Raw genomic sequence first — 24034 nt, forward strand, 5'->3', positions numbered from 1 at the left:
GTGTGGACATTTTTTATTTATGATAAATTCTTTGATGAGAAATAGGTTTTCTGACATAAATCTATAGACAAACAGAAGTAGAGAGAAATATAGGAGGAAAAGGTCTGTTTTACTGACATGTGTCAAGAGTTTTGTGTGTTTAAGACACAACAGAGAATTATGACTCAAACCTTTATGTTTGGACAGACAGTCCACTGTTTTGTCAGTAAAAGCGATTCAGATCTTACCAAACAATGAGAGGGAAGTTGGAGAGGAATAGCATTTTAAAAAGTAAATAAGTAAACAAAAAAGGCAAGTAGAAGCATTTGGTCTTCTTATTTGTTGACAGAGGAATAAAACAGAAATATCCCCAAACATGCTTGTTTGATTGAAGAAGAAAATGTGGCAGCGAAGACAAAAACAGATTAATGCAGATGTCAAAGTTGGAGCCGAAGTCTGTTTAGTTATGGACTCAGATTTGTTTATGAAAAGCCGAACAAGAAAACATGGAAAATCTTCCAGTACTGAGGCCACACTTCTAATTCATGCAAAGAAAACCGAAGTTATTTTATTGGCTATCATGCTGTACAAAATTAGGTCCAAAAGATGAAAAAAATAGCACTTGGCCCCAAAATTAGTCACAATTGTAGTTCCAGTTACAGTTTAGTGTGAACAGGCTAACAATTTTGTTTCTTTTAGCAAGACATCCAAATGCAGTTGTAGAAAAAAAGATCATTCTGAAAATGTTTAGAGCTCAGCTAAATGGTTCATGAATAAAAACAGCATTGTTTTAGGCATGAATCTACAAACACAAATGCAGTTTTAAAACAAAAATCTGTACAGAAACATGAAATATCAATATGATATATTTTTTTTTGATTCACAAATTTGTAAACCTTTATTTAATGAGCAAAACAATGTCTTAAAGAAATAAATGGCTTTGGTGTTCTGTTGCTACAGGTGCAAATAACATACATTTCATTCCTGTACTAACCTCTCCACCTTCAGTTTCAATCACAGTAGTCTTCATCACCAAGGAGAAACAATCACTTCAGACTGATCTTGTAAAAAAACACCAATTTATACTTAAATCTCTGTAAGAATAGTTGTCTCAGCTATAAAGGGACATAATAAACCCCTAAAAATATACTGTCTAAGATGGCACGGATAAGAAATGCTTGTGTGTATTTGTAAACTTACAGAATTTATTCATTTGTTCAATGTTACATTAAAAATTTGAGGACATTCAAGTCAGCTTTTAGAAGCCTTGGCGCCCGTACGCTTTGTTTTTTGGCAAAGTTCTTAATCGGTTGAGAATGTGGGGAATGTGCTGGCCATCGCAATCCTTCTAGTCCTTTCCACTGGGCAGACAAAACTAATGACGGAAACAATGGTTTATGGAAAAGCCTTTGCCTGTGTTTCCCAATGAAAGATCTGGACGGCCAAGTTAAAGAAAAAAAAAAATGTGATAATTCATCCCTCAAAGGATGTGTCCTCAATCTGCTGCTTTGTTTGTCCACTCCACTTTGCCGCTCTTTCATTTAGGCCTCTCTGTGTTGTTGTGAACTGAGATCCTCACGGCAGCTTCACCACCACCACGCAGGCGCCTGCCCTTCCGATGTTAAGGGGGACCTCCTACAGGAAGACAGAGAGGTTAACACGCAGCTTTTCATCATTCTCCTTTCAAAAACTCCTGTTTCATTTGTTGCAGAGATGAAGGTTTGGCTGCCAAGGCTGGAAAAAAATAACATTCAAAAAGAGAGAAAAAAATAACCAAGTGAAAAATATGAAATATTCATGTGTTTCAGTGGAAAAAAATCAGGATTTTAACCAAAGCTTAATCTTACTTAATGACTGCAGTGCACACTATTCAAGTTGAGTCATTTAAAGTTCTCATTATGCACCCTAGCATTAGCTTTTGTGATTGTTTTTCCCTATTAACCATTTCAAAACCTATGATATAAGTTAGAAATTTCTATACTTAAAAATGAAGTGGTTTTTAGATAAGAGAAAACATACCTATTGTAATATAGGTGATGAGACATTTTTATAATGATCAGTTATAAAATGACTTCTAAACAAAACATACAGAAACTCACAACAGTAAAAACACCCTTCATATTTGTATAAAAAAATATAATGTCTTCTCTTGGGTTGCCAATGAAATGGCAACCCCTTTACATAATGTGAAGTAGTCAGTGTACGGCTTGTATAACAGTTTATTTGCTATCACCTTAAATCAACTCAACATATTAATATCTAAATTACTAACAACAATAAAAGAGGAGGGTAGGAAATAGTTACATTTAATCCAGGTACATCTATTCAGCTACATTTAAACAGTTACATTTACTCAAATGACTGTTTGGGAAAAAAAGTTTAGGAGTGGTCTAGCAGCATTTTACTTTTTACCTTTACTTGAATAAAAACTCAACTCCTATATGAGTAAAACTTCTGGATTTTTCTAACTTCTCTTAACTTTCACTGCACGGGCATGTTTAAAAAACATAGTAACCTTAGAGGGACACACTGTTATTTTTTTTTTTACTTAAGCCTTATTGGATAAATGTTATTTTCCATCTGCTGAATCTGCTAAAAAATATTTTGAAGAGTGTTTTTTCTATCTCATTTTTGTAATTACTATATATTATAAAGTTATTTTTATCTTATTTTTTGAAACCTCATAATTTGCATATCCCTTCATTTTTTCTTCAGTTCTACATCATTTTGCAAAATATTAAATCAGCTGTCGTGACCATGGCTAGTAAGTAGATCAGTCCCTCAGTACTCGAGTAGCCTTCTTAACAAATAGATTATGATGAAGTACACTGGAAAAAGGATCTAGAAATATGTAAAAAAAAATTGTAGAATTGTTTGTAATAAATTGTAAAAAAAAAAAAAAGTGTATTTACCCTTAATTTAAGTTGGTAAATGAGATAGTTCGCCAATGGAATGAGTATTTTCTCTCTTAAAATAAGGTAATTAGATAATATCCATTTGAAACAAGACAATGTAATTGTTTTTTCCTATTTTAAATTGAAATCATCTTGTTCCATTGGCAAATTGTCTTACTTGCTTCCTCAATACAAGAAAAAATGCACTTTTTTAAAGAAAAAATGACTTTACATTTTTTCAAGTGTAGTACTTATGTTAATTAAGTACAATTTTTTGGGTACTTTCTTAGTAAATTTCTAAATTGCTCGGAGTGAATATTTAGTGTAACCCCCACTGATTTCCTAGACTAGTCTCTTAGGTGTGGAATTCAATAAAGCTTCACAGGTTGTCCCCTAACTTCATTTATTGTAAATGAATTGTTGCTCCCCAAAGCTAGCAGGGTTTATATTGATCTCACCAGGTCATGGTTTCAGTAAACCAGGTCCTCAGTCTGCATGTCTTCAGCAAATAGTTTTGAGGATTTCTTTTCATTTCTTTTTTTTTTTTTAATGGAGCTTCCTTCACTAAGGACAGCTCTTCAGACCAATCTGATGCAGTGTGTGGCATATGGTCTGAGCACTGACATGCTGACCAACTAACTACCCTACATAAGCAATACCATAGATAATTTAAATTGGAAGAAAAATGTGAAGGTGTGCCCACTTTTTTGATACTTTATAGTATTTATATCTGCATAGTTACATTTGAATCAAGTTTTAAGCATAATAAAGTGTTTCTTTGGTATTTAAAGTAGAAATTAAATTATCACTATAAAAAGTATGCAGTGACTCATATTTAATACCATTGTATGCACAGGTTTTGATGAAAAGTTTAATGCCATAAAGTGAAAAAGGGTTCATTCTTAAAGTTGTTAGCTGTTATAATTCTAAAAATGGCATACTGAACATTCTTGATCCCTTCTTCAATATCTAATAGAAAACCAAAGCAATTAAGCCTTTTTTATTACAAGTGCTGAGCTTTTGTTGATGTTTTCACAGGTATTTTGACCTTTATCTTACATTTATAGGTAAGCTGCCAGAAGCCTTCCTTTTGATCAGCCTAATATTAAGCTCCCTCCACTGATCATTAATCATGTTCATATCTATAATCAGTATGGGCCACCTTAAAAAACCGAGAGTACATTTAGTACAAGTATATATAATCGAATTAAGAGATTACTGCACTGCCCCTTCCATGCTGAATCTTATGACAATTTTCAAACATAGTGAGAAATACAAAAAAAGTCTGTGAAGGCAAAATAAAGGAAGTAATAAGAAAATTAAAGACAAAGATATAAAGATAGAAAATAAAGTACATAAAACCTGTTTATAAGCAAATAACAGTAATTGTGTTTTGAAGGTAAGAGGAGATACAGTGTAAAATATTAAAAAATTATAGACCAAATTATCCAAAGTCAATATGACATAAACCATAAAGAGCAGCACATACAGAAAAGAGTCCTGAATAAAAGCTAAAGCTAAACTGTAGAATAATAATCATTAGGACGCTCTTCATAAACTACAATGATTTATGATGAATGGCTGCCATTACCTCTGTCCACTCGTTGTTTTGTGCATCGTAGGACTCAACAGTTTTGAGATATGACTGGCCGTCATACCCGCCAACTGCATAGAGCCGGTCACCCAGCAAGCACACTCCTACTGCATCTCGGGGGACGCTGAGAGAGGACACAGTGGTCCATGTGTCCGTCTTTGGATCATATCTGTAATTGGAAAATGCAGTCAGTTGAGATTATCTGAGTTATCTGCCCTTTCAGCTTAAATCTCTGGAAAAACAGATAAATAGATAGACGTCTGAAGGGGTGACAGGAAGATCATATTCAGATTGGTAAAAATCAATAAGATCAACTGATATAAATCGTATAGACATGGAAATCATCAAAAAAGTTATTGATCTGATTGCTAAGCCTCTGGCTGATATATTTGATATTTCGATTCATATGGAATCTTTCCAGATGACAGCAAAAGGGAATCCCTTTTAATCAAGAATGGTGATAAACATAATATGGACAACTATAGACTCTTTTACCACAATTTTCAAGTTTATTATAACTATTAATTAACATTAAAAAGAAGTGTTAAAATTTAGATTTTCGTCTTTTCTTGGAGGTCAGTTGTGGAATATTGTTGGCATTAGGAGGAAAACAGGTATTTCACTTTTTCATAAAAATGTCACAATGAATTTCTAACCAATTATATGACTTGACTAAAAAATATATATATATAATTTTTAATAAACTCAGGAGATTCGTTTGAAATATCTTCAGCAGATTAAAAAAAAAATCAAAGGATTATATGTATCATGTATCAATGTTAAATATGCTCCGATATTCCATCAGGTATTTTGATTGAGCATTTCGGCCTCTAGAGGGAGCCAAACTCCACAGAATGAACCATATGTGAAATCTGATGTCCACATATGCATACATTTGCAACCATGTCTTAAACAAAATGCAGGAACAGGGTGGGGATCAATGGCAGCTTCCCTCTATTTTGATGAGGTAGGACTAAATATCAAACAACAGCATTGTGTTTCTAAAGCATTCACTGACCTCTCAACACAGTCAGAGAGTCTGGAACAGTGGTTGGAAGCGGGGGCGTCATGTCCACCCACAGCATACAGGAAGTTGTTGTACATGGCTACTCCCACACCTCCTCTCCTCTTGGACATTGGTGCACACATGCTCCATTTGTTGGTGTGTGGATCAAAACACTCCATCGACCTCAAGCACGAGCTGCCATCTCGCCCACCAACAGCAAACAGCCTGAGGAAAAGCATTACAACACTGACATATGGTTCTCCAAAATGTGTTCGAAGAAGCTTTGATAAGTGAGACACATAACAGATTGATAGAAATGTAAAACATAGTTTTTTCTTTTTCTTAGTCCAAGGCTGATTCTCTCAGAGTGTTCTTCTTTAGAAAGATTACATCAGTGTTTGCCATTATTCACAGCCCTATCACAAGAGCATAGATGTTACTGAAGCTGTTTCCTGCTATCTATTTTTGACAAAACTGCTAAAATAACTTTGACACTGAATAGTGATTAAGGATGAGCGTATATATCTTGGGTTTTTTAGCGGATGTGTGTATTGAAACTATTTTCAATGCAGCTTCATTTTTATTTTAAAGATAGATTTTTTCCAATGCTTCTACAGTCTATTTGAAAGTATGCAATACCCTTTATTAGAACAGCATAAGCTGGTGGGATACCTCACTTCAACCACAAAGAAACTCATTGAGTCCTAATATCTTTTGTTTTTGGACTAATGCAAGTTCAGCTATTAAACCCTTTGGTTTTTGGGTAATTTGTCTTCTTTTCCCCAAAACAAAGCATGCTGGGATATTTGGCAAGCAAAATTCAATTGCATAGAGTGCACAATTAAATAGGTATACAGTATCTGCACAGGAATGTTATTTTAGTGCATATGAAAAGGGCCACAGAGGTATTGCTATGATGATAAATCATTGTAAACTTTGATTGCAGGACATTGTTATAAAATATCCTGTAAAATTCAAAGTAAAAGAAAAGAAACTAAAAAAACCAAAAATTGTTGGAAAGGGGGAGGTGAAAATAGTGAAGCACAACATACTTTCCATTGAGCGCTGTTACTCCCATGGTACTTCGTGGAGTCGACATGCTGGCAACATAGTTCCACTGCCTGGCCTGTGGATCCCAACGCTCCACTGTGTTGAGATAGCTCCACCCATCATGGCCTCCTACTGCATACATGGGACCTTCAAGTACGGCTATGCCTAAGTAAAACCAGAGACATTATACATTTATAAAATAGGAACTATTAAGTGAATGTGAAGGAAATTGTCCACTGTAATATAATTTTGAGCAACTTTATATCTTTATTTCACTTCCAATGCTATCATAAGTTGGCAGCACTTTATACTCAAAAAATATGAGCAACACATTTTAATTTAGACCTTTCATATCTGAAGAAGATTTGCCTTTCTGTCCACTTCAACTGGTCTTATTGGATTATTTGAAGTTAAAACAGTAAAAAGTGTGTGGAGTGGCTCGCTCAAAACTCCATAAAGCCAAAATGACAAAATGTTTTCAAAACTGAGATTTAATTACTCTTTTAATTTTACCAAATTGTCCCACTGAAGTAATTTAAACATTAAGGAAGAGCTCAAAACACTGCCGGCAAGTGTTTCAATTTTAAGAGTTATGTTGAAAAAAACAACATGGACATACAAATGGAAAATATAAAAAGCTAATGCTAATTTCAAACATGAGCTTTAATGATGTCGCAGAAATAAAGTTTAGTAATTTGTAAAAAGTGTCAAAATAATGCTTGAATCTCTCTCTCTCTCTCTCTCTCTCTCTCTCTCTCTCTCTCTATATATATATATATATATATATATATATATATATATATATATATATATATATATATATATATATATATATATATATATATATAAGGGGTAATGTAAAAAATTTTATAATAATATAATATAATAATATAGTATTATGACATTTTTATGAGGGGTTTCCCCTTATCAAAATTGGATGCTAGTTTTGAGCAATGAAAACATACGTAATTGAATATTTTTCATTTTAGAGAGGCCAGATGTGATTCGTTTCACACCCTAATTATCATGTGGCTGTGAACAATGCATTGTTTGTAGTAAGCAATAAATATGATCTATTTTTAGATCAGTTTTTTACATGTAAGCCCTCTTTTTAGCCAAGCAGATTTTTTTTCTCAAAAGGTAGAAAACTCCTTCCTCGTGGTTCCAAAGCTTAGCATACAAATTTACAATAAAATAAAATACATTTATTTTTGTGCTTTGAGAGACTTATTGTCTTTAGATATTTTTTAATGGCTTAATTGGCTGTGATTTATAAAAGTTGGAGTTGTCTTTTGGGGAATATTTCCCTCAAAATGACAGTCAATGTATGTTGTGTATATTTTATGTTCAGATAATCTGTAAAGATTGAAGATTAGTTTATTTATAACAGTTCTATTTATTCAAAACTTTTTCATGTTATAGAGATTTTATTTTGTAGTCTTCTATTAAATGGTGCATCATTCTTTGTTTCTTGAATAACTATGAATACTAAATAAAAGGTTTGAATCAAGTCTTTTTGTAAGCAGGAGAGATTTAACAAATTTATCCTTGAGGGAATTTTTTATAACTTTGATACAGTTCATTGTGTGTGTTTCAAATGTATTTTGGATAAAATTAGATGTATGCCAATAGGACTAGATCTCCGTTGTGTTCATTTTCAATCATCTCCTCGTCCATACTACTATGCTAACGCCACCGCCACCAAGCTGCAATGATTTGCCGTGAATGAATACCACCGAATCAGTCGATACATTTTGTAGTGGTGCGTCAAATGCAACGTAGATTCCCATTCAATTAGATTGAATTTGGTATTGATGACGTGAAAAATAATAACGGTAACTCCATTGAAATGATTCAAAACTAAAGTAACGAGCCAATTTTTTAAAATGTAAGGAGTAGAAAGTACAGATATTTGTGTAAAAATGTAAGGAGTAGAAGTAGTAAAGTCAAAATATCAGAAAAATCTACTTGAGTACAGTAGCGAAGTATTTGTACTTCATTACTTCCCATCTCCGATGATTAGTTATGCTGGGCTGCTCAGTGGAGCACTGCTGCCTTGCAGCAAGAAGGTTCTGGGTTCGATTCTTGGCCCTCCTGTCTTTCTGCATGGAGTTTGCATGTTCTCTGAGCATGCATGGGTTCTCTCCAGGTACTCCGGCTTCCTCCCACAGTCCAAAAACAGGACTGTTAGGTTAATTGACTTGTCTAAATTCTCCTTAGGTGTGTGTGTGAATGGTTGTTTGTCTCTGTGTTGCCCTGCAATGGACTGGTGACCTGTCCAGGGTGTACCCTGCCTCTTGCACCTTGCTGGTTAAGGGTGTACCCCGCCTCTTGCCCATTGACTGCTGGAGACAGGCACCAGCACCCGTCGTGATCCCACTTGGGATACTATAAGCATGTCAGATGATGGGTGGATGGATTTGTTATGCTGATAATATAAGAATAAAGTCTGTGATTTTTATTAAAAAATTAATCTTAATCATGCAGGTTATTCAACTCTTCATCATTGATTAAAACTAAAACCTAGTTTTTTATGTGTGCATTACTGAAGCACAATATCATCAATAATAAAAAAATTAGTTTCCAGGAGTTCCTGACTAAAGTCCCACAGAGATACTTTTATAATTTTTAAGCAGGCTGAGGCATGCAGGAGAAAAAATCTTTACAAAAACAGGAAGACTATAAAACAGCATTGTTATTTCTCAATCCAGTCTTAAAGAGGAAAGTGCTTTTCAATAGCAACAATGTGTTTGTTTTTTTTAACACAAAGAACTTTTTTATTGAGCAACCTCTATTTCCTTTGGTGAGAGTTTGATAGTTTCAGACAACATTAGGGTCCAGGCCCATTTAGAGAGGTTGTGTAATGATATTCTTACTATAAAGGTCCAATTTCCAAACAACTAAAGGCTTTGCAATGTAAAAACCCAAACTCTATCTTATGGGGAGCAGCCATGCAGGGGTGCTTAAAGCCGAAGGGTTACAATATATTCAGGTTTAAAATATGCAAAATAAAATAAGTATAGCAACAAGAAACATTTAGCCTCAGGAAAGATCAAAGACAGCATCAGTAATCGCTACCTGGGCTAGCTGATACTTCCTACCACCCTACCTCACTGGGTGAGTGAGCTGAATGCTTTGACAAGATCTCTCTGTTCTGTGAGCAGGAACTGTTTCAACTGTAAATCCAAGCGCTTCTGATATGAGATGTGTTGGGCATGAAATGATAAGGCAGAGCTGGGTCAGTACAGCTTGCTGAGCTTTGATAGGAGCACTGCAAAATATCAAAGGTCTGGGGGGAATGGGGGAATTATTTTTTTTTTTAACAGCGTGCTATTTGTGACCCTTCTTAACTTCATCCAGCAGTTATTAATGATGCAAAACCTCAAGTACAGTGTTAAAATAATAAACATGGACCAAGATGAGATGGAATACTTAATTAGATGCTGAACAACTTTCCCGCAGACAGGTTTTCTCTCCTAACTTACGCCATCTAGATATATATAGATCTATATGGGATAATTTATAGATCATCTGTACTCTCTTTGGATTTAAACAATACTTACCAAGCCCGTGCCTGTGTGTCGACATCGGGGGCATAGTTGACCAAACTTTGCTAATAGGATTATAGCATTCCACCATGTTGGACGTCTTGAGTCCATCTCTTCCTCCAACTACATAGAGCTTGTTGTCAATCACCGCAACCCCAAACTGTAGTCGACGCCCGTTCATTACTCCAACTTGGACCCAGGTGTTTGTTCGCAGGTCATACTTTTCAATAGTGGTGGATCCTGCAAAAAAGTTGGAGTAAAAAAAGAAGAAAAAAAACCCATTAAACAACCTATCTGTTTAGTTTTTTTTCTATTCTGACAGCTGATACGGGGTGTGAATGAGTGTTTGTATACCTTTGGTAGCATCCATCCCCCCCACTGCATAAAGTGCCCCTACAGTGGACTTCCTAGGTTTAGTTCTCGGGCTCTGAAACATGGGCCGTCGCTCAGGCAGTAAATGGTATTTCATGGCTTCCATCAGCAACTTTTGACATTCCAGATCATCAGAGAACATCTTGTTGTTTTCCAGATCTGCAAGAAGCTGGAATGAAAAGAACACCCTTATTTATGGTAAAAGAAAAAACATCTGATCATTTTAATTAAAAATCTTTGCAGCAAACGTATTATTTTTCCTTACAATTAAATCACAAAAACCACATTCAGTTTTGAAGAATTCTCAAACAGTTTGTAGAAACTGAGTTACTTGTTTAATGTTGGTTTAAGAATTAGAAGTCAGATGTATACATTCTTTTAGGCTATCTTGCAGACATTTATACATTTTTTGGTCTAGAAAGTAGCCACCCTGTATACTTAGAATAAGTTTAGCTTTTCGTTTTTTTAAAAGGCTTTTTGTTCAAGCTAGCTAAAGTAACCTTGTTGTGCTCTATTTCTTATGCGTCTATAGTGAACTTGGGTTCTAACTATATTTTGCCTGTAGTCTATAGCTCTGAACATGCCATAAAGAAATGATAAGAGTCAAAAAGATGCCTTTAGTGACTGTCCTAACAAGAAAAGTTTGACTTTGTCTGATTTCCAACAATTTTGGTCCTAGCAAATTATACTTCTGTTTTATTTTTATTAACTTTTCTTAGATTTATTTCTTTCTGAAAATATGGGAAAGCAGCCCACCTATCCATAAGATTTAGTATTGGCAAAAAAGGGTCAAGTTTGTCTACATCATCTTATATTTAGATGTTTCCAAATGTCAAATTTGTAAATCTTTGAATAAACTAAGGCATGAAGAATCTACAATTTTTTTTTTTACCAAAATAAAGATTGTATATACTCTATTCATGATTAAAACTTCTATCCCTACAAACTGTTTTCTTATTTACATTTAAGTGTTTCTTTAGAACCATGCGGCCAGCTGTCCTTCCCTTGGATGGCATGGGTCCAGCAATTGGTTTCCCCAATATTGAACCCCGTTCAGACCATAGACCCACGAGCAGTAATATTGGAAGTCTGATAAATTAATAATCATAATGGGTCAGGTACTCTTGGTGATCCCTAAAATCATCTTCCCTCCTTATTCTCCCATTTAAAAAGTGTCCAGCATAGTTAAAGCATCCATCACACAATGTTACACACTGGTGTTTCAATGGTACTTAAATAATCACAGCAGTCCATTTGAATTCTTACTCATTGTTATATTATTTAGCAATCTGTGGAAGGATCCACCTCGCTGGTTAATCGGTAGAATGTGGAGAGAAAAAATTTAAATGTATGCTGACTTTGATTTTAACAAGGCCATTTATGTTCAGTAGAGTTGATTAATGCAACAGTGTCTTAACAGGTCTACCTCAACAAAATCATTATCACACATCTGCAGTTGATACAGAATGCTGCTGCCCGAACCCTCACTTAAACTAAGAAAGTGGAACACATCCTTCTCAGAAGTCATTATACAGGCTCCTCGTGTGTTAGAGAATAGACTTTAAAATCTCTGTTTTAGTCTATAAATCTCCTAAAACAAACTCCCAAAAGACTGTAAAAGAAACAAATCTTTAAGCTGCCTTAAACCAGGATTACACATTCATTTGTATAGTTTATTTTAGTTGTGCTATTTAAGCATTTTTTGTAAAGCCATTATTTTTTTTTATGATTATTATAAAATTTGCTTTTTTTTCCTCTGAAATATTATTATCTGTTAATTATTTAAATACCACAGCAAAATATTTCACCATGTGTGTTTTCCTTTTTTGATTTTTTTGTTTATGCATAGCACTTGCCTTGCCTATTCCCATTATAATTACTGGTCTGAGCCATAGAGCTTCTTAAATGAAGTATTTTAACTGGAAGTTGGAGTGTTTTATTAATAAATTCTTGTTTTGTAGAGAGTAGTTACTTGTGTTTATTCTGGTTATGTCTAATGCTTGCTATTCGAGAATACATTTGCACCTCTATTTCTATTATTAACTGCCCCTGGAACTACTGGAAGTACTGAGTATTTCCAAATCAAACGTCTTGTTGCACAGTTGGGTCATACTTGGCTGGCTAATGGAGCATAGAGCCTGATTAAATAATCAGCCTGTCATATTTCTTGTTAGTTTTACAAACAAAAGAAAAAAATAAATAACAATTTACAAAATGTGCAGTTAAAAACTGCTTAATATGTGTTTTAAATATTTATGTTAATAAAATGAGAGGAAGCCAAATGTTTTGTATTGGTACTTAAGATCATCATAACATCAGGGTCATTTGTGTCTGACAGATTACGGGAGCAATAAAGCAATTATACGGAGAGTGAAAAAAAACTCACTTTTAGTTCAAACTTAGAAAGTTAACTAGAGGAACAGAGTAAAAAGACACTGTCCTTACAATAATAATTTCCTCTTTCCTCTCACCTGTGGAGGAAGAAGAGGCAGGCGGATGTAAGCCAGTAACACTCCAAGGTCCTGCTGTCGATGTTGGACATCAAATCTCACCCACATCATCAAAGCCTGAAAAATTGTTTCTTCATCTGGAACGTTGATGTCATCACTGGAGAGTAGCTTAACAATCTCCGCTGTGGGGAGCAGCAGGAACTCCTGGTTCTGAATAACCTCCAGGAAGTGCTCCTGGAACAGAAAGGAGACACAGAGGAGACAGATAATCATCAGTTATTAGCCGAGGAGTTCGCTCACGGCAGCAGAGTGTGTGCTCGTATTAGAGTGTATCAGTGTGTGTGTGCTGGCATTTCAAAGGGTATGACGATCAAGTATTACAAGGACAGAGAGGAGAAGAAAAATTCAATAAATCCAGGTGGATCATACTATTTCATTTCTATCAGGTAATTATATTTTTTCTTAACTAAAACAATCATCATTCATTTATTATCAGTCTTTAGGAAAGTTACACAAAACATTATGTTGATTAAACATGATACCCTAAAGCCTCTTAAATCCTTTTTATGAGAAACATACACATTTTTATTTTGCAAATGCTGAGATAAGCTCCAAGCTTGCCGAATTCTTCTTCCATTTGCCTTTCTGGAGATTAATCTTCCATCTGTTGGCCAGTGGCCCAGCCAATATGACAGCACTGCATGGCTACATCTTCAAGGTCTTTGTCTCTAGGCATTTCCATTATGATATACAGTAGAAAAGGCTCTCCTCCCTTTGTAGATCCATACGGCATCCAGCATTTGAGTGCTTAAAGGACAAACTGAGCAGTCTTTGGCAGCAAGCACGTCTTGTTTATTCCGAAAACAAAGCAGCTGAACATTAATTACCATGCTGCCACAGCAACTTTGTGCTCACTTTAGAATGGATACCCTTAAATTAAAAAGAACAACCAAGCTATCGATCATTAACTTGCAACAAATTACAGTTTCTTGATCCAATCTTTATGAGAGCAGGTTTTAAAGGCTTAGCACAGTGAGGCTTAATGAAATGAGGAGCATCTATCGATCTGTGGTGGTAAAGCTGAGGGAAAGAGTTCAGTAAAGTCTTTGATGCTACTTTAGATCAGCTATTCCTGCCCAGTAGGTTTAACAAAGGTGAATATAAAACTGAAAACTTATACAAGTTTGTTTCTTGATCAGTTAAAAGGCTGTGTCCTTATTTCCAACGTTTCGTTATCTTTCAGGGAAATAAGATCTGCGAGAAACATTAGTTTCTTCTTTCTCTACACTGTAAAAAAGGACTGTACACTGTAAAAAAACGACTTGTTCAACAACAGAAATTATTTGGCCATTAAGAAAGAAGATTTACAATGATTTTTTGAATTAATAATATGTTGTAAAGTTTGTTACATAAAGAAAGCGCTCTTAAGTCAAAATAAAAGTAGTTTTTTTTATTGTTGGTAAGAAAAAAATTATCTGAAGGGTACTAAACATCAATAATTTGATTTCGGTATACAGGAAGGGAACAATCTGATTAATCAGGATAATTAGGAAAATAACAATGATTGATTTTTTTTAAATAGTTTGCCGTATTATAACTACAAACTTTAATATTTTTGTTTACCTATATACAAAGTATTGCATAACTGTGAAGTGGAGGATAAAGCGATACAACAAAGCTTGATGCAGTTATCCCTCTAGGTTGATAGTTTAAAGCATCTCCTTTTGCTGTATTTAAACCTGCACCTCTCTAGGTGTTTGTCTTCTCATGTCACCCATCAAAATAATTGACTTCTCTATTTATTTAATGTTTGTTTTTTTTGTGCATGGCTGTCCACATCAATTTCCAAGTGTTCCCACAGGTTCTCAGTATGAATTAGATACACATCATTTCATCACATGAAGCAACACTGTAGCTCTGGGTGTATATTTAGAACTATTGTTCTGCTGGAAGGTGAACCACAGATCCAATCTAAAGTCTTTTCTAAGCTCCTTGTAGGTCTTCTCCTGGGACTGCTCTATATTTAGATACTCTTTCCATCACCTCTGACCAACTTCCCTGTCCTATTGAAGAAAACCCTAAAGTAAACATGATCATGCAACAGCTATGTCCTGGAAAAGATGTTTAAAATCTGGGCTAATCTTCTGAAAATTTTGGTCACATTTTACCAAATTTTTCATTTACATGTTGCCTGATTCCTATTAGCCAAGCAGATTCATGCAAACTGCAAAGTATTTTCTTTAAAGAACAAAGCAATATCTACAGTCCTCCAAAAAAGGAGATTTGTGAAGCAGACAACTGATAGCTGCCCAATGGTCAAATAATCTCTCCTAAAAGGTGCACCTCTGCAGCCCCTCCAGAGTTATTATGGGCCTCTTGATTGTTTCTCTAGTTTAAAGTCATGGTTGTTTAAGGTGTTTTAATTGTTAATAACAATGCCATTAATGCTAAGGAATAAGTCCTCCCAACAGTCAGCAGAGTTTTTGTTGGTGATTAAAAGTGTGACTTTGAGTGTAACGACTAATTATTCAATTCACCAATTTTGTGTATGTGTAACCTGCTCACGCTATACTCCCCATGCACCTATATAGCTACACAGTTCATAGAGTGGCATATGGTATAGTGTGGTTATTGGGACCTAAGCGAGCAAAAAGGTTTTAACGTTTATTGAAAAACTATTTTCATTTTCACTATAACATTTTAATGTTTGTTTGGGTTTTAATAATGTAATTGTGTGTCATCTAAAGATAAAAATAGCATCATTGGCACGAACCATGTGCGCATTCCAAAACTGCATGTAGGAATTAATAGGTGGAGAAAATATATGTTGTTTTTTTAACTATGACCATGTAAATCTACGAACAAATACTTGCATATAATGTTAGTTTTATTGTGTACTTGTGAACATATTTTAAATTGGTTTGTAGTCAGTGATTCAACTGTATAAGATAACTATTATCTGGAACTGAGTATTTTGAATAGACGATGTTACAGTATGAAGATTAGATGATCAGAGGTACCAGGTTCTTAAGAGGAGTAAAAGTACATAGAATTTTTACAGGAGTATGGAAGGATGCAGAGGGTTTGGTGTGACTGAGAAAGATGCTGAAATTGGTTAAATGAACTGCAGAGAACCACAAAGACAGCAGCCAAAAAATACGATTTAAACTTTACAGTAGATTCCACTGAAGAAACACATACCTCCCAAAGATTAAAACTATCATATGCCATGTGAACTGGTGCTCATATAAATAAACTGAATCTTGGTATGTTGATGCATTTTTTTTTTTCTGCATCTTTTTTTAAAAGTGGAGCATCTTTATTTATAAAAAGTTTAAAAATATTGCCTATTTTCAGTTACATACATGCACTAAAGGGACTTTCTTTTGCTTATATAAAAATAAGAAAGTAATAAAAAATTTGATTACATAATAAAATGTTATTACTATAGCTGCACTTATACTTCACACCACTGCATAGGGCCAACTACCGTATAGTTGTGACCAGGGTCTTTATTTATAATACTTGACTACTCACAAAACTGGGCTTGAAATTTGCATACACTGGCATTCACACAAATGTTATGATGTATAAAAAAAAACATTTGCTATGAAAATATGTGATCCCTCATTCCAATTATAATCCATGAGGAAATTTAATTTCAGTTTATATAATCCTCAAATGTTACTGTAGATCACCTTATCAGATTTCAGAATTGCAGTGTGATATATGCTGACACTGCTGAGCCGATCTGCTACACAAATAGAAAGCAGCAGCACTTACCATCTGGTGTGCCACTTTTAACAACGTCGCATGCCACAGGCTAATTACTTTTAAAACTGGCATGCCATTTTTATGGCGAACTTATGCCACCTTTGAAACCGGGATGCCAGTTTTGAAAGTTGCATGCAAATTTCATCAAATGCCTTCCATAGGAGCTAAATCTAATATTCTGGTTTTAATGCCAAGATACATTGTTGAACATGCATATCTTAAATGTTGATGTATAAGGTTGTAACATAGTATCTATGTATGTGTCAGACAAAAAGGCTAAATATTAATACCACCAAATCTTTACCTTAGTTGTGTCTTTGAGTATGAATGAGTGTTCTTCACAAGCAGCAGCCTTATATCAATATTACAGTAAGGAGTTGATATTAGAGATCTGCTAAGGATTAGCCTAGCAAAAGTATTCAAGATAACTTAATCGAATGCAGAGCTCTGCATTTCCTTTTACGGTTGCAGACAACAGACATATACTGGCAACTGAAATTTTCCTGGAATATAAGTGGCATATCACATTTAATAGCATTTAACCCTGTTTTACTGGCAACACAGTTCTATCTGATGGAGTATTCCACTGTTATACTATATGCCCCCAAATAGAAATAACTGTATATATATATATATATATATATATATATATATATATATATATATATATATATATATATATATATATATATATATATATACACTAGCGCTGAAACAACTAATCAAATTAATTGTGATTAATTAATCGATTATTGAAATAATCCTCCACTATTTTAGTAATCAATTAATCGTTTACTGGAGTATAGACTGTAACACGTGCCTTTAGCTGATAGAGCTACCCACTTAGAACAGTAATTATACCAAGATTGTAAAAATAAATAAATAAATATTTTGCATGTAAGATTAAATATTCTATTATATTCTATTTCTGGAGCTCCTGAAGTGGAAAAGTTTGAGTTTCATCTGGTTTAGTGCCGTAAAGTCTTCTTTCAGGAATCTTTGTGTATCTGATTATTAGTCGATTCATCGAAAAAATAATTGACAGATTAATCCATTTGAAAAATAACCGTTAGTTGCAGTTAATATACACACATTTATTTCAAAACTAGAGCTACTAAGTAACTCTAGCTCAGGTGAAAGTCCATCTGCTCTCTGTTCCTCATAATTGTGATGCTTATTAGAGTAAAACGCCACATCTTGCCATGCTGGGTTGGTAGAAAATCAGTTACAGTTACAGTTGTCCCGCTCTACGTCAGTATTCAGGTTTAATCATTCCAGGCTCCAACTTTCTGCTTGCCTTGTCCCCCAGTTGGAGCCTTTTTGGAGGTTCTTAGTTGAACGAATGAGGCAAGCTGACAGCCATGACCTAAACAGCCATGCTGGCCATTAAAGGACAGACAAACTGCCAGTCTCTGTGCAGATAGTTCATGGGATGGTGCCATATTAAACAAATACCAATCTTATCACCTCTCTTTAGCCTGGTTATAGTGTAGCTGGTTGTGATTATATAACTACATGTATGAAAACCCCCTCAAGTGAACAGTATTGCTACTTTTTCCATGAGGTCTATGGTTATTCAGAAAACATAGAAGGGTTTCAGACAATTTTGGTATCATACCAATAAAAAAAAGATTCTCTCACTTATACCGCCTTTCTGCTTTGCTTCATCTTTCTCTTTTCTAATTTCTCCCACTGCTCACATGAGCAGCACACTGGATCTCTGGCAGTTTTACATGATGATAAAAATCAATACAGTGTATGGGAAAGCAGCAGCCTAGCCAGAGCATTTTTTTTTATGTAGAGCATTATGTCAAGTTATACTTTGGCTCTGGTTCGACAAATAGGAAAACCTTTTGCCACACCAGCATCAAATTGGGCAGTATGTCAAAGTGGACGACAAAGTGGTTGTTGTTTGGGGGAGCTGGTCGGCCGTCATATGCGCTTGAAGCTTTCTTTCTGAAACAGGTTGTTGAACTCGTATTCTCGTAATATTACAACTTCATTCTCATAATGCTAGGATTTTATTCTCGTAATATTACAACTTTATTCTCTTAATGTTACAAATTTATTCTCAAAATAAAAAAAAAATAAAAAATAAATCTCTAACCTGGCCCTAATACTCCGTGGTAGAGACCAATGTGCACCGAGGTGTGGCCAAAAGCAGATAGGCGCCAGAACCTCAGGGTCAACCTACACTGTTCCAACAGAAAAATGAAAAAGCACCACAATGTATTTTCTGAATAAAAATGAACTCTATTTTCCTAAAGCCTTATGCTAATAAATAAACACATATATTTACACACCCATGCTGTCTAAATTAAAGGTATGGTTATAGTTATCTTTCAGCATTGAGTTCTGGTGGACATTTATTTATTGTCATTTCTTACCTGCATTTCAGAAAAAAAGGTCCACCATACTTTTATCAATACTAGTTTAAAATAGAATAGATTTTTACATAAACTTATACCATGTTAAATTGATTTAGTTGTTAATTATCTAAAATCATATTGAAGACTCTTAGATGATTGCAGACACAAATAACTATCCCTTCTCTCCAATAAAACAGGAAAAAAAACGTCTAAAAGATCACAAGTTCTGTATTTATCATCTTTAATGTAAGCATAGTACTTAGAGTGATTAACTACTGTAATATTGTTTTCAGTTTGATATTGATATACAAAAAATTAAAAAGTAGAATTAGATAGAACATTCCATATAAGAGTATCACTGTTGTCACCCTATGTTTGAATGGGAACTACTTGTAAATTATGGCTACATCAGCTGGTAGGGGGTGGGCATAGAGGTGGCCAATGATTGGCTAAGGCTGGCTGAGGACACCCCTGGCCCCCAATCTAGCCCCACCCACCCCTGGGAAGCAGAAGTTGATTTTGTTCTTAACTTGGAAACTAAGTCCAGGGAATTGCTTTTTAACTTCTTTGGAATGACTATGGTCTGGATGACTAAGAATCTTCACCAGCAAGTTGATTTTGTATTATGTCATGGTTTGTAATTGCTGTTTTTTTTTTTTTTTTTTTTTTTTTTTTTTTCATTTTAAAATACATACAGTATGTCAAAGGAGCTGTTAGAGAGTTGGGCAACCATCAGGGCCCTTAGTTGGTGAGGCCCTTGTGCTAAAAGTGGTCCCCCAGTAGATGCCTTCTTTGCCTATATCGTAATTCAGCCCCTGATTTCCAGCCTTAGGGAGTAAAAGTTGTCTGTGTCATATGACATGATAAGGGCTACAAAGGCAGCTGATTGCATTTTTGTTTTAGATAATGGAGTACAGGGTATTTGGATACACGTTACAATAACCATTTATTATGGTAAAGAGACCATTGATTAATGATTAACATATTGTTTATTCATTTGTGATTAATTTATAAACTGCATCTAAACCATTTATAAAAGGTTGATAGATCCTTTATTAAGGTAATAAGCCCACTGAGCTTAGGGTAAGGGAAATTCCAACATGACAGGGTAAGTTAAATTAAAGATAAAGGTTAAGTCCAGGTTTTACTGATATTAGTGTTAAGAATATACTAACATGGCAGGGCAATATGGTCTATTTATCTTTTATAACGTGAGGAACTTAAGAAGTAATAATATTAATACTTTTGCATAAAATGAGAATATTATAATTTGAGTTGATTACAAAAACAAAATGCTCATGGTATGCTCTAAAAAAAGGATTAGTTTTAAATAGAATTTAGCAATACATTTGTACATTTTCTACCATGAATTATAATTGTGTCATAAAGGAAAGATGTTAGAAGCTTGGCTGTCTTTACTTAAACACGAAAACCTATCTTATCATTGGATCTACTCAAAATGCGGCGGATGGTGTAACCAGGAAGGCCACAGCCCTCGCTGCTCATTACTGAAGTGATTGAACAGGAAGCTGGACCTCTTGTGCAGTTTGATGATTAGATTAACCTCCTGGTCTCAGATGGAAGCTATGTAAACCGAGTGAGCAGATGTCCTTTAGCAGATAACGCCTGCATCACTCTGTCACTTCTGCACGGCTGGAGAAAAAATGATATGTGGTTGAATCCTAATCCAGGGCAAATTTTCTTGCAGAACGAGATGGAAATAACTCAAACGGCAGAGCAGCTCTGACAGCATACAACTCAATTATGTAAAGTTAAAGCGTGAAATTATTCAGTTTCTATTATAATCCCATATCCAAATATAATCATCTTAAATTATAAGATGTAAATAAGAGAGGTACTGGATTTCACTCCCTTACAGCAAATAACTACATATTCAAATAAGCCCATCTATACCCAAATCATTTTCCTAATTAATAATCTTTACAGAATTGATTTATTTATGAAAAAGACATATTCAAAAACTACAAAATCTATATGTACAATAAAAAAGAAATTTCTACTGAAAGGTGCATAAAATCACAAATAATGTGGTAGACACTAGAGTTAATTTTAAAAATAAACTAAACGTTTGGTTTAATTTTAACTTTGGTTTATGTTTTTTACAGTTTTATATGTCAACGTGAAACCCTGCAGTAAGGAATGAATGTTATGAAAAAAAGAATTAATTTACTTTAAGGCATAAATGATAGTCGGCTCTGTTTACTGTCCTACCATGGTGTAGTTATGAGCCACATTCAGCAGGTCCATGCAGCCCTGGGCATCCGCAAACGATCGTATTCCAAGGCAATTGGAAGGATGAAGCTGCTTCATGAGGAAGCTGCAGCAGACCTGGATGACTTGTGAAAGCTGGAGGAGGCATGCTGCCGCCAATAAACTCTCAATGGTCTCCTCTTTCAGCTCAAGGACACCTGTAATGTGGAAAATGAGTGTAATACTTGTGTCATGACAGAATCTTTTCTGAATAGAAAATACTAGTGAAAGCATTTTAAACTCAACAGGCACAAAACCTGATCATTCCAAATGCAGTTTCAGCAGATATTTGCAGATCGTGTATGATTTTCCACTGCCTGATTAGGATAAGTTAAGATCAGAAACATGTTTTTAATTACTAAAGACCATAACCATGACAGGAAATTCATTTCCTGAAGAGGTTTGCATCCACTTCAAGTTGAATAATCATGCTTTTATAAGGTTTTGATAAAATTTTACCCAAATGGATGTACATCTTTGGATGTATTCTAAGGCAGCACATCAATTATACAGTTTTATTTTTTGAGGATATAAGACAATTTAAAATAATACAAATTTCTTTGAATCTAGACAAGCTTACAAATAGATTACCTAACTGGTTTACACATGTTAAACTGTTAAACATGTTGATAGAAAGGATACGAATACAAAGGAAATGCTGATAGATAGAAGATATGAATTTGAAGAAGGTTTAAGAATTAACATAATTTTTTCAGTTAGAAATTGTAGACATTTGCAAATCTGAACTGACATTTTAATAGGAGATTTAGTAAGGGTTTAGTTTTTGGCCTGGATTAATGCAGGATCATTGAGATAAAAAGGTGATGAGTCGTGTTTATATTTGTAAATATCAGAATTTTTTATTTGATTCTAACGTTTTTGACACGTATTTTCACTTGAAATAATGATACATTTCCAAAAAGCATGCTAAATTGTGTCAATACAATGCAAAAGTTATATCTTACACATTTCCCATAAAAAAAGATTTTTAAGTGTTTTAACCTAATGTTAAGGTGAAAATACTGCAGAAGACTAATAAATGAACTGTGCCAGGATTGGTTAAATAACATAAGAAAATGTATATTTTTTCTGTTAAAAAACAGACTTTGGGCCGGATCTATCAAAGGTTTGCGTGTATAAAAACGTGAGCTATTTCACTGCGCACGCTAAAAAATGTACAAACTGATCTATCAACAGCGTGCTAAAAGGATTTGGTCTTTAAAATGTGCTAAATAGCGCCTCTTATCCATTTAGTACTTTTTCTGCAATGAATATGCAATATGGGGCGTTTACATGCAAAAGTGCGTCTTGTGGGAGGAGAACATGTAAATATATTAATTTAGCACTCGCAAAGTGATTTATCAAACCTGAAAGCAATTTTGCTAACGGTATCTGACTCTATATTTAACACGTTTCAAAAGAAGGTGCAAATGGTCTGTATGCGAAATTGCGCACACATGGCAGCGGTTATTGTGGCAAGAAGGAGACATCGAAATGAAGCAAGGAGACGCAGAGAACGCATTTTTTCACTCCGTGTGAATATTTTTTGGAATGAACGAGGAAACGATCATCAAAACATTTCGTTTATCCAGCATTGACATTTTGGAGCTGTTGGGGGAACTCCGAATGGATTTGGAGCCAGCCACAAGGAGGACCCACGCAATACCAGATATCACAAAACTCCTTGCAACATTGCACTTTTTTGCATATGGGATCTCCCAATCTCGTTTTTCAGAAGTGCTGTCCGACGTTCTAAATGCCATGTCGCCCTGACGCCCTACCGGAGAACCCCGACCTCTGCGCCTGTGGAGCAAGATGCCAATGCTGCGGCGTACGCACTTCTTGTGAGCCATTTGGTATGTGCATTTTTCTACAGGCCAATACAAAACACCTTAGGGAATAAAGGTTGCCAAAGTTTATATATATGTATATATATATATACACTATATTGCCTAAAGTATTTGCTCACCTGCCTTGACTCACATATGAGCTTAAGTGACATCCCGTTCCTAATCCATAGGGTTCAATATGACGTCGGTCCACCCTTTGCAGCTAGAACAGCTTCAACTCTTCTGGGAAAGCTGTCCACAAGGTTTAGGAGTGTGTTTATGGGAATTTTTGACCATTCTTCCAGAAGCGCATTTGTGAGGTCGCACACTGATGTTGGACGAGAAGGCCTGGCTCTCAGTCTCCGCTCTAATTCATCCCAAAGGTGTTCTATCGGGTTGAGGTCAGGACTCTGTGCAGGCCAGTCAAGTTAATCCACACCAGACTCTGTCATCCATGTCTTTATGGACCTTGCTTTGTGCACTGGTGCACAGTCATGTTGGAAGAGGAAGGGGCCAGCTCCAAACTGTTCCCACAAAGTTGGGAGCATGGAATTGTCCAAAATGTCTTGGTATGCTGAAGCATTCAGAGTTCCTTTCACTGGAACTAAGGGGCCAAGCCCAGCTCCTGAAAAACAACCTCACACCATAATCCCCCCTCCACCAAACTTTACCCTTGGCACAATGCAGTCAGACAAGTACCGTTCTCCTGGCAACCGCCAAACCCAGACCCGTCCATCAGATTGCCAGATGGAGAAGCGCGATTCGTCACTCCAGAGAACGCGTCTCCACTGCTCTAGAGTCCAGTGGCGGCGTGCTTTACACCACCGCATCCGACGCTTTGCATTGCACTTGGTGATGTATGGCTTGGATGCAGCTGCTCGACCATGGAAACCCATTC

At 35.2% G+C, this 24034-nt stretch overlaps 1 protein-coding gene across 4 annotated transcripts in view; it reads right to left on the reverse strand.

Annotated features, from left to right (window-relative positions):
* Positions 1–291: 291 nt before the first annotated feature.
* The window catches only part of klhl4 (kelch-like family member 4), a 43467-nt gene continuing 19724 nt past the window's right edge, over positions 292–24034 (reverse strand). For 2 of the 4 annotated variants that reach the window (XM_038292597.1, XM_038292595.1), the window contains exons 4-11: positions 21269–21465; positions 12915–13127; positions 10426–10612; positions 10087–10311; positions 6526–6688; positions 5486–5698; positions 4465–4636; positions 292–1614 (exon numbers count right to left, since the gene is read on the reverse strand). In XM_038292597.1, the coding sequence (XP_038148525.1) occupies positions 1555–1614; positions 4465–4636; positions 5486–5698; positions 6526–6688; positions 10087–10311; positions 10426–10612; positions 12915–13127; positions 21269–21465 (1430 nt within the window). In that variant the 3' untranslated portion in view covers positions 292–1554. The remainder of the gene's footprint in view (positions 1615–4464; positions 4637–5485; positions 5699–6525; positions 6689–10086; positions 10312–10425; positions 10613–12914; positions 13128–21268; positions 21466–24034) is intronic. The other 2 variants (XM_038292598.1, XM_038292596.1) reach the window with 1 other exon arrangement.

The sequence above is a fragment of the Cyprinodon tularosa genome, unplaced genomic scaffold, assembly GCF_016077235.1.
Source record: "Cyprinodon tularosa strain WSP-4 unplaced genomic scaffold, ASM1607723v1 ctg314, whole genome shotgun sequence".
Lineage (NCBI taxonomy): Eukaryota > Metazoa > Chordata > Actinopteri > Cyprinodontiformes > Cyprinodontidae > Cyprinodon > Cyprinodon tularosa.